This window comes from Haliotis cracherodii, unplaced genomic scaffold, assembly GCF_022045235.1.
Source record: "Haliotis cracherodii isolate W230 unplaced genomic scaffold, xgHalCrac1.p SCAF_5, whole genome shotgun sequence".
NCBI lineage: Eukaryota > Metazoa > Mollusca > Gastropoda > Lepetellida > Haliotidae > Haliotis > Haliotis cracherodii.
The window spans coordinates 67,475,790-67,491,386 of NW_027266308.1; the positions used below are offsets into that span (position 1 = coordinate 67,475,790).

The 15,597-nt window shown below is 40.2% G+C and overlaps 1 protein-coding gene across 14 annotated transcripts in view; it reads right to left on the minus strand.

The window, feature by feature from the left end:
- LOC139442098 (ral GTPase-activating protein subunit alpha-1-like) overlaps positions 1–15,597 on the minus strand; it is an 83,915-nt gene that overhangs the window by 13,838 nt on the left and 54,480 nt on the right. For 12 of the 14 annotated variants that reach the window (XM_071222888.1, XM_071222897.1, XM_071222896.1 and 9 more), the window contains 14 exons: positions 14,993–15,142; positions 14,208–14,261; positions 13,502–13,649; positions 12,827–12,987; positions 12,434–12,615; positions 9,344–9,361; positions 7,097–7,204; positions 6,646–6,717; positions 5,195–5,318; positions 4,258–4,413; positions 3,534–3,692; positions 2,894–3,027; positions 1,457–1,572; positions 409–525 (listed from right to left, as the gene is read on the minus strand). In XM_071222888.1, the coding sequence (XP_071078989.1) occupies positions 409–525; positions 1,457–1,572; positions 2,894–3,027; positions 3,534–3,692; positions 4,258–4,413; positions 5,195–5,318; positions 6,646–6,717; positions 7,097–7,204; positions 9,344–9,361; positions 12,434–12,615; positions 12,827–12,987; positions 13,502–13,649; positions 14,208–14,261; positions 14,993–15,142 (1,699 nt within the window). The remainder of the gene's footprint in view (positions 1–408; positions 526–1,456; positions 1,573–2,893; positions 3,028–3,533; positions 3,693–4,257; positions 4,414–5,194; positions 5,319–6,645; positions 6,718–7,096; positions 7,205–9,343; positions 9,362–12,433; positions 12,616–12,826; positions 12,988–13,501; positions 13,650–14,207; positions 14,262–14,992; positions 15,143–15,597) is intronic. The other 2 variants (XM_071222885.1, XM_071222886.1) reach the window with 2 other exon arrangements.

Below are 15,597 nucleotides of genomic sequence, written 5' to 3' on the forward strand. Positions count from 1 at the left end.
CACCAGCACATCAGGGCTGCTCACACCACGAGGTATCAAGATAATTGTCTTCTAAAACATGTTTCCATGTCTGCATAGTGAAACAATGTGTATGGAAAATGTCATCCATTTAGGTAGACAAGTCATCATTGGTACCTCTGGTTTAGATGGCAAAAAATAGTGGCAATGCTGAATACCCTTACAGTTTCAAAGCAGAGGATGCCAGAGTCCGTCTCCGTCTCCGTCTCCGTCTCCATGATGTAGGTGTGTTTGCTAAATAGCTGCATGACGTTCCCGAGTCAGTGTAGCTGCTACATGGCTGGTACACCTCAGAGAAACTGGATGGCGAGTGTTGCTGTTAACTAAGTAGCTATAAGAATATGAGGTTATCTATTCCCTTCTGCCAGAGGGCAGACTGTGCCTTCCTACCTCGGCTGTGTTTCATCCCTGTAGGCGACACCTGGCCCATAGATACTGATGGCTCGGGACTCGTCAGTTCACTCAGGCTCGTGTTGCTGGTCTCTGATGGAATTTGGGTATCCAAAACTGAAACCAGACAACAACGAATCAGTTGCAGAAGATTCACTTCACCTTCATACATGAGAAAAGCCTTACAAGTATTGAACAGTGAATGAACAGTAATTCCCTTGACACCCACACCTCATTGTACATTTATCTATCTCAGCAAAATAAAAGTCAATTATCCCTGTGTTATGGGTTTTCAGACGCTTAAGGAACAGTTGTAGTTTTCTCGCTAATCACATGAACAAATGAAAAACATCATCAACAAAGAGGCAGATTCTAAAATTCTGGATTACAAAAGCTGAGTTCAAGCCGTCAAGTTTGACTGAACTACTTGTGGGGCACAATGGCATTGATCTGTGGTAAGGGGAGTGAGTGAGTGAGCGAGTTGGGTTTAACGCCGCTTTTAACAGTATTCCAGTTATATCACGGCGTGTCAGCTTAATGTGGGAGGAAAGCCCGAAGTGATGCAGGTCTCAGACGTTTACCACTTCAGTGAAACCCACGAGCACGGGTATGGTGCTGACAAACCTAGAAACACAATGTGGTAAGGGGTAGTCATCTGACACATTGTCAAATGACATGGTTGATTGTAAACAGTTCCTTAAGAAGGTGTTAGTGGATTCTGATAAGTGATTTTTCTATTTGTGAATTCCAGTGTCTGATAAATATATGGTTTTCTATGACATTTGAAATGGTGCTTAGTCATTTCTATGTGCTGAGAAAACATCACAGTCGAGATCCGTGGGGGAAACAATTAAAACAATATTGGCAACATATTTTGTATCTGTAAATCCATATCTGTCTTCTGTATTTGATAATGCCAATGGGTTATTCAGGTAAATATAGCATAGTTAATGGACATGTGAAACCTTTGTATCCTTAAATATCTGCATTTATGAAAAAGAAGAACAACACCCCAAAAGGTGACAATCCAGAGCCATAAGAAACTCACTTGTTCCGTTATTTGGCAGCACTGGAGCAAAGACATGGGCAGCGAAGTCCTCGAATGTGCTGTGTTCCGTATGTTGTTGTATGATTGTCTCAAGGCACTTGGCACGTTCCTCATAACTTACTTCTGTCAAGGAGGCATGTACTGCAGTGGGCGCCTGGCACTGTAGCTCACCTGCCTACAGAGTCCAGCCACTTATGCAAGAGTGAGTGAGTGTAGCTCACCTGCCTACAGAGTGCAAAGTCACTTATGCAAGAGTGAGTGAATGCTGTTTAACATTTAGTATTCCAGCTTTGTCACTGTGGCAGGTAATAATAATCAAAGCCGATGCAAACCAGTGATTAAAGGCATGAGCAACGATTGACAGTGCCTGACCCCCATTTTCCATGGCTCTCACACACACAGAGCTTGAAGTACCTTTCCATTTCCCTTCATTACACAGAAACAAACCCATGCACTCAGGCTCAGCGTGATGCCTTTTTGGTTACAACACGTGAGGAATTACAGTCAAGTCTCGTTAATCTGACACATGTTAATCCGACAATCGGCTTTATCCAACACTAATGATGGGAATTGATTAAATCAGTGCTATTTAGACCTGTTACTCCGAACAGTCTTGCACTCTGACTCTGACACACCTGATTTGCAACGAATTACCGAAATGCTCATTAATCAGTCTCGACATGGGTACAATGTGTGAAGCCCATTTCTGTTGTTCCCCGCCGTGATATTGCTGGAATAATGCTAAGAGCAGTGTAAAACCACACTCACTTCTTAATTAGAGGATACTGGTGTGGTTCTGACTCATCTCCTGAACATACGCTTGAGTAATTAGTGGCAATAACTTTGTGACACACATTTCCATGAGTGTCCATGCAAACATCGAACACTAGTTATCATTGTTAATAATTCTAAGAATACTACCTCTATTACATCTCTGCCATAAATCCTGTATCTTGGCTTCAATCACACCAACTAAAATATTCAGATTTTCAACAGACGTCCTCTTCACTGTCAATCACACAATTATTTGTCACCAAGTGGGGTGACTATTGTTCTGGAAATCACTATCGGGATAACTATTGATATTGAAAGAAACTATTGCAATAACTGTTGATATTGCAAGCAACTATTGCGATAAATATCGATAGTTTTCAGTGTATCATTTAATATGGATTTTAGAGTTGAATTAAACCTTGGAACTGAAGTTTCCTTTGAATGTGATAGCCATAACAACAAATAACTAGTAAAGTTTGAGATAGACCAATTTGTTTTTACTTTATCCTAATAATTTAAAAAAATTAAATTTTAGTTTGTGTGATAGAAGAAAAAATACAGGATTTATGGCAGAGATGTAATAGAGGTAGAAGTTTCGTAAGAATCATTAATATTATCAATTCAAGCCATGTAATCATGAGACTAATGACTAGGAAAGGATACAATGAGTGAAAGAAAGGCAGTTGTGAGCGTTTGACCCGACTGGCGTTGATTGCTGTGGCTCGGACTAGACCTGGGAGGACCATGTGGTCCACTATTGCACCATCAAACAGAGGTCCAAAGTAGCCAACCTGCAACTTTACACCAAATGCTCATTCAGGATCATATCCAATACTTCTCATCTATTTCAGGATACAAAACTTTCCACCTTATTCAGGATCATATCCAATACTCCCCACCTTATTCAGGATCATATCCAATACTTCCGACCTTATTCAGGATTATATCCAATACTTCCGGCTTATTCAGGACTACATCCAATACTTCCCACCTTATTAAGGATCATATCCAATACTTCCGACTTATTCAGGACTACATCCAATATCTTTAACAGAAACTTAACACAGCTAAATTCAATTCAATTAGGACAATATTATTAGCAGAGAATATCCAAGCTACATATCAAGTAGCATAAACAAGTGGACAGCCTTAAACTAGAAGGCATAAATAGCCACTGGTAAATTTAGAAACTGATCTAGTAAATCTCCACATGTTTGTTCCTTTTGAACATTATTGAATAGACAAAACTGTGCTGCCCAGGAATACGAGTACTGAAGGAATGTGTACACATCCTGAGTCCCACCTCTTGTTTCCTGTTGATCTGTATCCTGTACAGACCATTAGGAAGGGGGTATATCACAATTATAACATCCCCAAACTCCGTGGGAATAATGCCGCGGCGGTACTCCCGTACATGCTCCGACCAGATTATGTGAACCTCATCATTCCCTAAGTGACGCATCTGAAAAACAACAGCCAGACTGAGAATAACGGCCAATATTAAGGCTGTCCTACTGGCTATTACATTCAATTGCACACACACCACTTTGCATGGGACACAACACTGTATCACACTGTCTCACAGCAGGGAATAATGAACAAATGGAACAATAACAGTAACTCATTGGTTCATGTTGGGGAATATTGACAGAAATATTTGACATTTTCACACATTTGTGAGAGAGAAAATATTTGTTAACACAGAACCAGCACTATCACTAGCTTTTCAGCAAGAAAAGCCAAAATTCATTCTTTTCCAGAAATGGCATAATTCTAAGAAACACATCAAAGGTATGAATTGTTGATAGGCATTACTTAGAAGTTGACGGATGACGAAGTAGACACAATTTATGGATAGCAACTACTTTATTTACTGTAAAGGCGATGTTACAGTGCATAAATTGTGTCTACTTTGACATCAAAAACTAATGTCTAGTATTGTCAGTCAGTCGGAGCCATGTAAAGAGATTCAGGACAGTATTCTGTCTTCAGAAGGCTACTTGGGTGTTTTGCTGTAAGGGTCTGACCTTGATATGTCTGGACTCGTCGTTGCCGGAGGGTATCCGAGTGGACACGTGGAACACCACCTCACACGTGGAGTTTGCATAGTATGGTGCGGTGTCCCCTGTGGTCTTGTTGGCCTGCAAGCCACCCCTGAAACCCTGGTGCGTCTCCAGGTCCACCTGACACACGCACAAACATTGTCATTTACACACACAGCGGAAACCACAACAAAACAAGCATGGAATACTCATATCCCCCACTAATATGACATGTCCAGTTTTGTGGAACACTTTTGGAGGAACATACACACAAGCAATGCAGAACATACCAACAAGAAAGGAAATGTATTCAATACTGCAAGATGACATTATGTGCCAAGTTTGGTGAAGAAATATGGTATGGTTTTCAAGATATGCTCCGGAAACGAGGACTACTGCCATTTTCAGTCTAAGTCAAAGTCAGTGCCATGGAAACTCGAAAAATTATTTTTACAAAAATCCCAAACTATCAAAAGGCACCAGTTCACGACTAGACCTATCTTTGTGCCAAGTTTGGTGAAGAAATAAGGTACGGTTTTCAAGATCTGCTCCAGAAATGGAATGTGACGGACGGACGGCACCCATTCCTATATCCCCCTTCCACTTCGTGGCAGGGGGTAATAACACTGAAATGTACACACACAAGTCAGCTCTGTATTGTACACAAGCATTGTAGAATTGATACACACACATGGAGGTAATATATACACACAAAGCATTGAAATGTTCACACATTATCATTAGTATTGTTATGTACCCACACAATGAAATCCTTATTGAACTCACTGAACATATTTGACACGTAACAGTAGATTAATTACACTCAAATGTAGAATAATCCACAGTTCGACAAAATTTATGTTTGCAATTTTAAAATTCTTCTTCCAGAAGCTGAAACTCTATATATATATGATTTGGTTACCTCCCATCCAAGGCCAGCTACAAACTCCTCGAATGCCTTGCTGGCGCCTGAGTTTGAGAGGATGGATATCTTATCTTCCTGGCCCTCCGCCACATATATCACAGCTATCTTGTGTGTCTCACGACTGTGAAGAGAGATGGTATCATAACAGTCAACAGCTATCTTGTGTGTCTCACGACTGTGAAGAGAGATGGTATCATAACAGTCAACAGCTATCTTGTGTGTCTCACGACTGTGAAATGAGATGGTATCATAACAGTCAACAGCTATCTTGTGTGTCTCACGACTGTGAAATGAGATGGTATCATAACAGTCAACAGCTATCTTGTGTGACTCACGACTGTGAAATGAGATGGTATCATAACAGTCAACAGCTATCTTGTGTGTCTCACGACTGTGAAGAGAGATGTTATCATAACAGTCAAAAGCTATCTTGTGTGTCTCACGACTGTGAAGAGAGATGGTATCATAACAGTCAACAGCTATCTTGTGTGACTCACGACTGTGAAATGAGATGGTATCATAACAGTCAACAGCTATCTTGTGTGACTCACGACTGTGAAATGAGATGGTATCATAACAGTCAACAGCTATCTTGTGTGACTCACGACTGTGAAATGAGATGGTATCATAACAGTCAACAGCTATCTTGTGTGTCTCACGACTGTGAAGAGAGATGTTATCATAACAGTCAACAGCTATCTTGTGTGTCTCACGACTGTGAAGAGAGATGGTATCATAACAGTCAACAGCTATCTTGTGTGACTCACGACTGTGAAATGAGATGGTATCATAACAGTCAACAGCTATCTTGTGTGTCTCACGACTGTGAAGAGAGATGGTATCATAACAGTCAACAGCTATCTTGTGTGTCTCACGACTGTGAAGAGAGATGTTATCATAACAGTCAACAGCTATCTTGTGTGTCTCACGACTGTGAAGAGAGATGGTATCATAACAGTCAACAGCTATCTTGTGTGTCTCACGACTGTGAAGAGAGATGTTATCATAACAGTTAACAGCTATCTTGTGTGTCTCACAACTGTGAAGAGAGATGGTATCATAACAGTCAACAGCTATCTTGTGTGTCTCACGACTGTGAAATGAGATGGTATCATAACAGTCAACAGCTATCTTGTGTGTCTCACGACTGTGAAGAGAGATGGTATCATAACAGTCAACAACTATTTTGTGTATCTCATGACTTGTAAGAGAGATGTTATCATAACAGTCAACAACTATTTTGTGTATCTCATGACTTGTAAGAGAGATGTTATTGTAACAGTTAACAATTACATTGTGTGTCTCATGACTGGAAATGTTGTGTTACTATAATGTACAAGTGTTCACATTGTTGTGATAGAATGCGATCCCTGCCAAAGACTCAAACTACTGCCAGTCCTAGCTATCAAAAGGCCTATCCTCACGACACCACCATTCCTCACACTTACCACATCTGATTATCCAGGTTCTTGAGTTCCCGGAGTAACTTGTCACTTTTCTTCATCAGGTCAAAGTGACATCTGGAGAAACATATTAAGTACTTAAGTAGGAGAAGAGAAAGGACCACCCTATTCTTTCATATTACTATAGTAACGACCCAATAAACCCCAGTTCAACAATTTATACCACTAAACATGTATCAGACAAAGTTTTTATTCTGCCGACCAGAAAATACTATAACTAAAACCTGTTGCCTGTTTGTTTTCACAAGTTCCTACCTACTGAACATTTCGAGGAAATGAAAATGTATGCTTGAAATATAATCTGTTGGTAAATAAATATATTCTGACCTTTTGACTTGACTTTTTGGGCCCCAAACCCTTTAACCCACCCCATGAGAAAAGTGTTGCCTTATGACAGTGACAAGAGCACTTTGTGGAAGGGCTGAGATGTACAAACCTCTTCTCCCAGGACAGTAGCCCCATCTGGTTGAGGACGAGGCGGCACATCTGGAAGGGGGAGACGGGGTCCTGGATGTCAGCTGGCAGCTGTGGCTTGGCCAACATGCTGAGGAGGGGGAGGAGGACAACGCCATGTTAGCTCGTGCTATCTCATGTCCATACCACAACATTTCAGCAGGAAATACACATGAACAATCTTTTCACATGTTGGTAGGCTGTCCAAAAACCATTCTAACTTGTCACAGTTGTTAAAACATTAAAACTTCACTTGAAGAGTCAAGAAAAAAACTATAGCTCTCTGCTTTTTATAATTATTAGTTAATAAAGTGTATATAATAAAATTGGCCATAGAGAACAAACAGTAATAAAAAAGAACTTGTATTCCGTGTAATAGTAGTGACTTGTATAGCTAGCTGGTTATGATGAATTGCTTGATAGGCATTACTTAGAAGTTGACGGATGACAAAGTAGACACAATTTATGGATAACAACTTCTTTAATACTGTAAAGGCGACCTTTAGGTGTAGATCCTAGGATCTATACCAAAACGTTAACAACGGTATAAGGATCTATACCAAAACGTAGCCGTTAATAACGGTATAAGGATCTATACCAAAACATAGCCATTAACAACGGTATAAGGATCTATACCAAAACGTAGCCTTTACAGTATTAAAAAAGTTGTTATCCATAAATTGTGTCAACTTTGGCTATGATGAGTTCAGAGCTGACTGTACAGCTTACTCTGACACAATCATGACATACAACAAATCATAATGAATTACGACAATGTCTTGTTATCACATTCACCAGAACCAAGGTAAGGCACAAAACAGGACAACATCCGAGGTATTACAATACTTGTCATAGTTGTGGTGAATAGAAATGTACAAAAATAAACAGAAAGGTTGAAAAATGAACTAAGCACATCGTTATACAGAAGTAATGACCAGTGCATAAGCTGATGAAATAGAGTGCATTATATAAAAAATAGTCAGTGTCACTTAAAAAATCTAGTACAAAAACACCAAACATTAGACTAAAACTGCCTAGAACAATTAGTCATATTCAAAATTCCTATTTCAAAATAATTGTAAAGATGTGAAGAAATATCAAAGGTCCTACGATCAAGTAGGCTCACAAAATAATGGAAAACAGTCCACATGTGTCTAATAACTTGCAAAGGATTGGAAAAGTGTTTAGAATTAGTAGGTTAAAATATATGTGGGCATTAAATGTGACACATCAATTCCTTCATTCCTGCGAAGTGTGTGTGAGAGATTAGAAGTGAACACAACAACTCACAGCAAGGCTCATGGGCAACCCAGATACCTACCCGTACATCGAGACTACCTGGAACGCTTGTCTCAAACAGTACACACAAGTTGTAAGTGTACAAGGCTAATACTCACCAGAACTACAGACGATTTCACTTAAACCTTATCAGCTTGAGAAACGTTTTGCTATGTAAGAGAGTAGTTTAACAGCAATGTCCACTACTTTAAAGGGCAAGTTCACACGGAAATGAACCTTTTTTTCTTTTACTTTTTCCACATTAAAAGTGTTAACATAGAAGTGTCATAGACAAAAATATAAAAACATCATATTTAATTAACATATTTTTTGCACTAAAACGATTTATATTTTTCACATTTTCCAAGTGTTCTATTTCCATAACAAAAACACCATGGCTTATGTCCCTTGCAATATGACGTCATTGGTGCCAATTGATAAACATTATGACGTCATCATGCTTTGTTAGAGCCGCTTCACGTGGTGTAGGTACAGTTTTGTGATTCTAGCATCTCAGATGCCAGCCAGAATTGTGTTATGCTGAGTCACCACTGCGCCGGAGTGTGTCGTAGACCATGTTGTTTTACCGCAAACTGGTCCTTGATATCTTTTGCGTTGAGAATAGACAGGGACCCAGTTGAATTGGCACCAATTACGTCATAATCTAAGGGGGATAACTCAGGCCTATTTCGCTCGTAAAACGAAGGCCTCATAACGGCATATCACTTTCACACTATTGTGAGCTTCCTACTTTCACTGTGAAAAAAAATGAGTGTATATTTTCAAACACAGATACTAATTAATTCTAAAATTGCGTTTTGTTTAGAAAAAGAAAGAAAGTGATTTTTGCGTGTACACTTCCCCTTTAAGCCCATGAGCCATGCTGCAATTTCGGTTTCCATGATTTTGTAAGCTGACAGACACATTGAGAGGCTGGGGCTACTTCACTTACTGTCCTGTCTCCAGCCGCCTGAACAAGAGCAACCAATCGTGCTGTTAGTAAACTCATGGACCAGGCAGGCAGTCAGTGTAATCAACAATACTACTGCTTCAGTGCAACTTGAGTTGCGGATTCTATGGTTAAAACAATATTTAACTTCTGCGGGAAGTGGTACTGTGTAGCCTATGGAAACGCATGTACCAAGGTTAAAACAGAATATCTTTAACAGACCTGTGTCTTCATGTATGCACCAAGGTTAAAACAGAATATCTTTAACAGACCTGTGTCTTCATGTATGCACCAAGGTTAAAACAGAATATCTTTAACAGACCTGTGTCTTCATGTATGTACCAAGGTTAAAACAGGATATCTGTAATAGATCTGTGTCTATATGTATGTACCAAGGTTAAAACAAGATATCTTTAATAGATCTGTGTGTAAATGTATGTACCAAGGTTAAAACAAGATATCTTTAATAGATCTGTGTGTAAATGTATGTACCAAGGTTAAAGCAGGATATCTGTAAAAGACCTGTATCTACATGTATGTACCAAGGTTAAAACAAGATATCTTTGATAGATCTGTGTGTAAATGTATGTACCAAGGTTAAAACAGGACACCTTTAATAGATCTGTGTGTAAATGTATGTATTGAGGTTAAAACAGGATATCTTTAATAGATCTGTGTCTACATGTATGTACCAAGGTTAAAACAGGATATCTTTAATAGATCTGTGTGCAAATATATGTATTGAGGTTAAAACAGGATCTCTTAAAAAGACCTGTGTCTACATGCATGTACCAAGGTTAAAACAATATATCTTTAATAGATCTGTGTGCAAATATATGTATTGAGGTTAAAACAGGATCTCTTAAAAAGACCTGTGTCTACATGCATGTACCAAGGTTAAAACAGGACACCTTTAATAGATCTGTGTCTAAATGTATGTACAAAGGTTAATATAGCATATCTTTGGTGGTGAGGGAACAGCATTTGCAACTGAAATACATGTACAATAGTCCATATTTGTGTTCACTGTTATCAGTTTTATCCAACTGAGTAAACTGCAGCATGTGCATCGGTACAATACATAGTTGACTTCAAGTCAAACTAACATGAGGTTAAAAGTGAAAACAATTAGTCATAAGGCATTGACATTTGAAAAAGTGTGGGCAGGTGTCTTTTTAGTTTATATGAAACAGTGTGCTGATCAGGTGAATCAGACAATCCTGTAGGGCTGTAATTTTTAGTTAAAAGCAGCGATAGAAACTAACAGTTTTCGTCCACTAGTCCTGATAATGATAACATATAGCAAACCCCTTAAAAATTGCAAATTTCTACTAGTACTTATGATACCTTAACTATTGGGCAGTTTGGCAAGAACTATAGGACTTGTGCCATTTTCTAACGCTGCAATGTGAAACAGTGTGCTGATTGGGTGAACCAGACAATCCCGTAGGGCTGTAGTGTTTAGTTAAACGTGAAGCAGTGCGCTGCCCTGAACCAGACAATGAACAATTTGTCTCAGGTCAAATTTTTATTTTTGAAGAAATTATTTCATTTTTTTTTATCTCAGACCTCTCTCCCCATCCCAGATTATGAAATTATTGGTCCCTAATTGCAATAGTTCCAATAAAGTTCAAGAAAATCATCACCACTACATACAGTTTTAGGCTTGACAAGCCAAGTTACCAGTGACAGATCTATAGTACATGCCTGACATGTCAAATGTCTCTGCTGTAGTTTAAGGTAACGGATCAGATCTCTTGAAATGACCTGTAATGCCATTCGACCCTGTTATGTAACGCATCATGCCGTATTATCATCAAGTCTTGAGATACCATGACACAAGCCAATAGTAGAGTCTCAAATGCTAAACCAGATCAGTTTCTCTGTGTTAGTTTCATGCACATTCTGCAAGCACCTTCTAGTCAAGGGAGTGGAACTCTGTTGATCACAGCACAGATACATATTATCCCAAACAGACTATCATACAGGAGCACTCATTTGTCATCAATTTGTTCGAGACATATGTTTGGTAATAGTATACATACTCCCTCACTCCTAAAGCCTAGAGATCACCATCATATACACTCCCAACAAAATCCTCATCACAGATCCAACCATACCATCAACACAGAACCAACCAAACCCACATCACACACCTAACCAAACCCATATCACACACCTAACCAAACCCACATCACACACCTAACCAAACCCACATCACACACCCAACCGAACCCATATCACACACCTAACCAAACCCATATCACACACCTAACCAAACCCATATCACACATCCAACCAAACCCACATCACACACCCAACCAAACCCATATCACACACCTAACCAAACCCACATCACACATCCAACCAAACCCACATCACACACCCAACCGAACCCACATCACACCCCCAACCAAACCCATATCACACACCTAACCAAACCCATATCACACACCTAACCAAACCCACATCACACATCCAACCAAACCCACATCACACACCCAACCAAACCCATATCACACATCCAACCAAACCCACATCACACATCCAACCAAACCCACATCACACACACAACCGAACCCACATCACACACACAACCGAACCCACATCACAGACCTAACCAAACCCTCATCAGACCTCAACCAAACCCACATTACAGAACTCAACAAAACCCATATACACACAACCAAGCCCTCATCACAGACCAAACCAAACCCACATCACAGACCCCAACAACACCTTCATCACAGACCCAACCAAACCCTCATCACAGACCCAACCAAACTCACATCACAGACCTAACCAAACCCACATCGTAGACCCAACCAAACCCACATCACACACCTAACCAAACCCACATCGTAGACCCAACCAAACCTACATCACACACCTAACCAAACCCACATCACACACCTAACCAAACCCACATCACAGACCCCAACAACACCTTCATCACAGACCCAACCAAACTCACATCACAGACCCAACCAAACCCACATCAGACCTCATCACACATCCTTAGCAAAATCTTCATACAGACCTAACCCATCCTCCATCACATATTCCCCAATTCCCTGTCTCATGGCATCTCACCTCATGTCCAACTTGTGTTTGTGGTAGTACTCCAACTCGGCAATCTTCTGCTGTAGCACCATGTCTGTCATCATTGTCTCGGCCTGCTCACCAAGTTCTTCTGGGATTGGTGCCGAGATGTTCAGAGGGTTGCCCAGTCGGAGCAAACACTCGGGACTAGTATGACCAATATACCGCAGAAGCTGAAAGCATCACGTAACCAAAAGTCATGACAGATTGTAAAAAGATACATAAGAAATAAGTAAGAAACCATCCAAGTTCTAATTAAATCTTACAATAGAGATGCCAATGATATACTAATGTGTTAATAAACAAAATATTCATAAACTAAAGGAAACGCACTGCAAATAAAATCAAATGCATTTCTGTGATGTCAAGAAAAGAAAGACTCACATCATCCAGACAGTCTTCTGTCTTTCCATTGTCTTCTGCATGAGGGAGGTCAGTGGGAGGACGTCTCGGTCTGACCTCGGGCACATGGATGTCAGAGTCCTCCTGGATGATGAGTGGTTCCAGTTCCATATCCGTGGTCATCGTCAGCAGCGTCTGAGCATCTGAAGCCACAACAGAGTATTCAGCATTATCCACGAAAAAACAACAACAAAATTATATACAGATCATTTTATACATAGCACTACAGCCAGGACTGTCTAACTATTGACAACTAACACTGCTCCATAACAGAGCTACATTAATCAGGAAATGGTTAATCCATATGAATTCCCTGGGAATTGGACCATTAGTATCAACAGGGTTACACTGCAGTATGAATCCCCCAGCCCTATATTTGTGATACATATCCCATCATTTTCACAGGTACTGGGAGAGTTAAATCAAAATATTTGCAAAAATATTAATATCTTCAAATACAAATTATTATACTGATCAATACATGGATTTGAAAAAGCTGGAACTTTATCTTGCTAGAATATTTGTGCTGTTGTATCTAGAAGGTTGCTTCACCAACACATACATGCAAATTCTAATCCATGACAATACTTAATCCCTAACCCCACAGGTGCTTCATAATGATTGCTTGTACACTGAGAACATGGCGCCTCCACTTACTGTGTAGAGATGAGCCCTTCTTGCACCAGGGAGGGCTGTACAGAACTGAGCTCTCCCAGCAGTACTTGCCACTCAGGTCCCGGATCACCACCCGACACACCGTGCGTGCCGTGGACAGACCAGCTGTCACTCCGCCCCCTGGGGCATCCTAGGGTAGGGAGAACATGCAGGTCACCATCACAATGTCCATACACAACACAACCCTACACTGTTAAACTATGCAAGTCAAGGGGTGCTTGTCATACTGTATTCACTCGACAGAGCACCCTGCTCCAATAAGTGCCCCCTAAACAACTTCTAGACCGATATGTATTCTTCATAAACACCCCTACTAAAAATTGTGTATATTACAAATTGTTTACAGAAAACAGCTTCTTTATGTGTCTCTCGACTGGAAAAAGTTGTGTTATCTATAAGAGTCAACAGCTATCTTGTGTGGCTAGTGGCTGGGAGAAGTTATGTTATCAATAACAGTCAACAATAGTAGCTGAACATCTCAAAGCAATCAGTCAATACCTGGGCCCACTTGCACAAAGCGATCTTAGCGCTAAGATGATCATAACTCACATATTTTAACATAGGCTTATGATAATCGTAGCACTAAGATCGCTTTGTGCAAGTGGGCCCTGGACAATCACAAGATCCTTAACAAATGTCAAGTAGTATTGGTAAAGCTGAAGACAAAGAGGTAATGATGGTGACTTACCACTGCTGGGAGTTCAACAAATGAGATCAAAGCTCTGTGGTTCACAACAAAGAACTGAAACAAAATAATCAAACCTGTGTCACTTTCGGAAGGGCAAAAGGAATCACAATAATTCCCAACAAATACAATGTTAATATGAAGCGAATAAAGTGAATACTGTCTATCACCAGAGTCAGCACTATTCCAGCTATATGACAGTGTCCTGCAATCCACACAATCAGCCGTGTCGGCCACCCAATCCTCTTTAGCCATCTCTTCTGTCAGGCAAGGGACACTGGGTACATATTCTACACCATGATCATCGCATGATCATACTTATATACACAAGAATATTCACACAAGGATGTGGTACCGTTGTTGAGCAATATTCCAGCTCTATGACCACAGCCTGTAAATAATTGGGTTTGTGATTATATTGTGAGCAACGATGCACATCATTAGAGTATGATGACACTCAATCAACCAAGTCATCGAGTCACCATTTGTTTCTCTCTTACAACCAGCATAGGGTACTGGAGACCTATTCTAACCAGGATTATACACTAGGAGATAGCAATAAGTTGTGCGTGAACAGTAATTCTGTTATATCATGATGTGTCAGCCAAATATGAAAAGGGATACAGGGAATGTAGTGCTTAGGCATGAGTTACTCTCAGGCTAAAGTTCACGTAGGCAAATCTGCTATTCGAATCAATGACAAACTGATCCTGGCAAGACAAAGGGGCGCAACTCTACACAGCCAATTGTGTTTCAGAATCAGCCGTTAAGTAAGCATGTGTTTCTACCTGTACATTGGGAGCAGAGAAGATGTCTGGCTTCAACTCCTCATCCAGGTAGTTGGGGATGTCATGGTGTTCCTGGACGTTGGAGTTGAGGCGGGCGGCGCCCGAACCCATGGGGAAGTGGTTCAGGTGGTTCACGAGGTGGGTCATCATCTGGAGTGAGTTAAACTTTTACATCTCATCGTCAATATTGCAGTCATATCGCGATGAAAACTAGTTAGTTATTATTGTAAGTAAGACGAGTTCTATGGATGAACAACTTCTTTATTACAATTAGTGCGACGTTTCGGTGTAGATCCTAACACATTTATCAAGCAATAGATGAATAGGGCTAAACAACATAGGTATATATACACTTATTGACATTTAAGTTGTTACAGTGACTAGTTGATGGACACAGAGAGGTGATTAAGCTAATTGGAAGCCAGTGGATGACTAATGAACACAGAGTAAACAAGCAGACAGATGGAGATGATGGAGGCCATTGTATTAATTGGATGGACAAAGGGATTTAGCAATTAGGTGATGGTAAGCAGGCGGGATGTAATAGCCTTGGTCTCTGTTCATCCATCTATTGCTTGATAAAGGTGTTAGGATCTACACCGAAA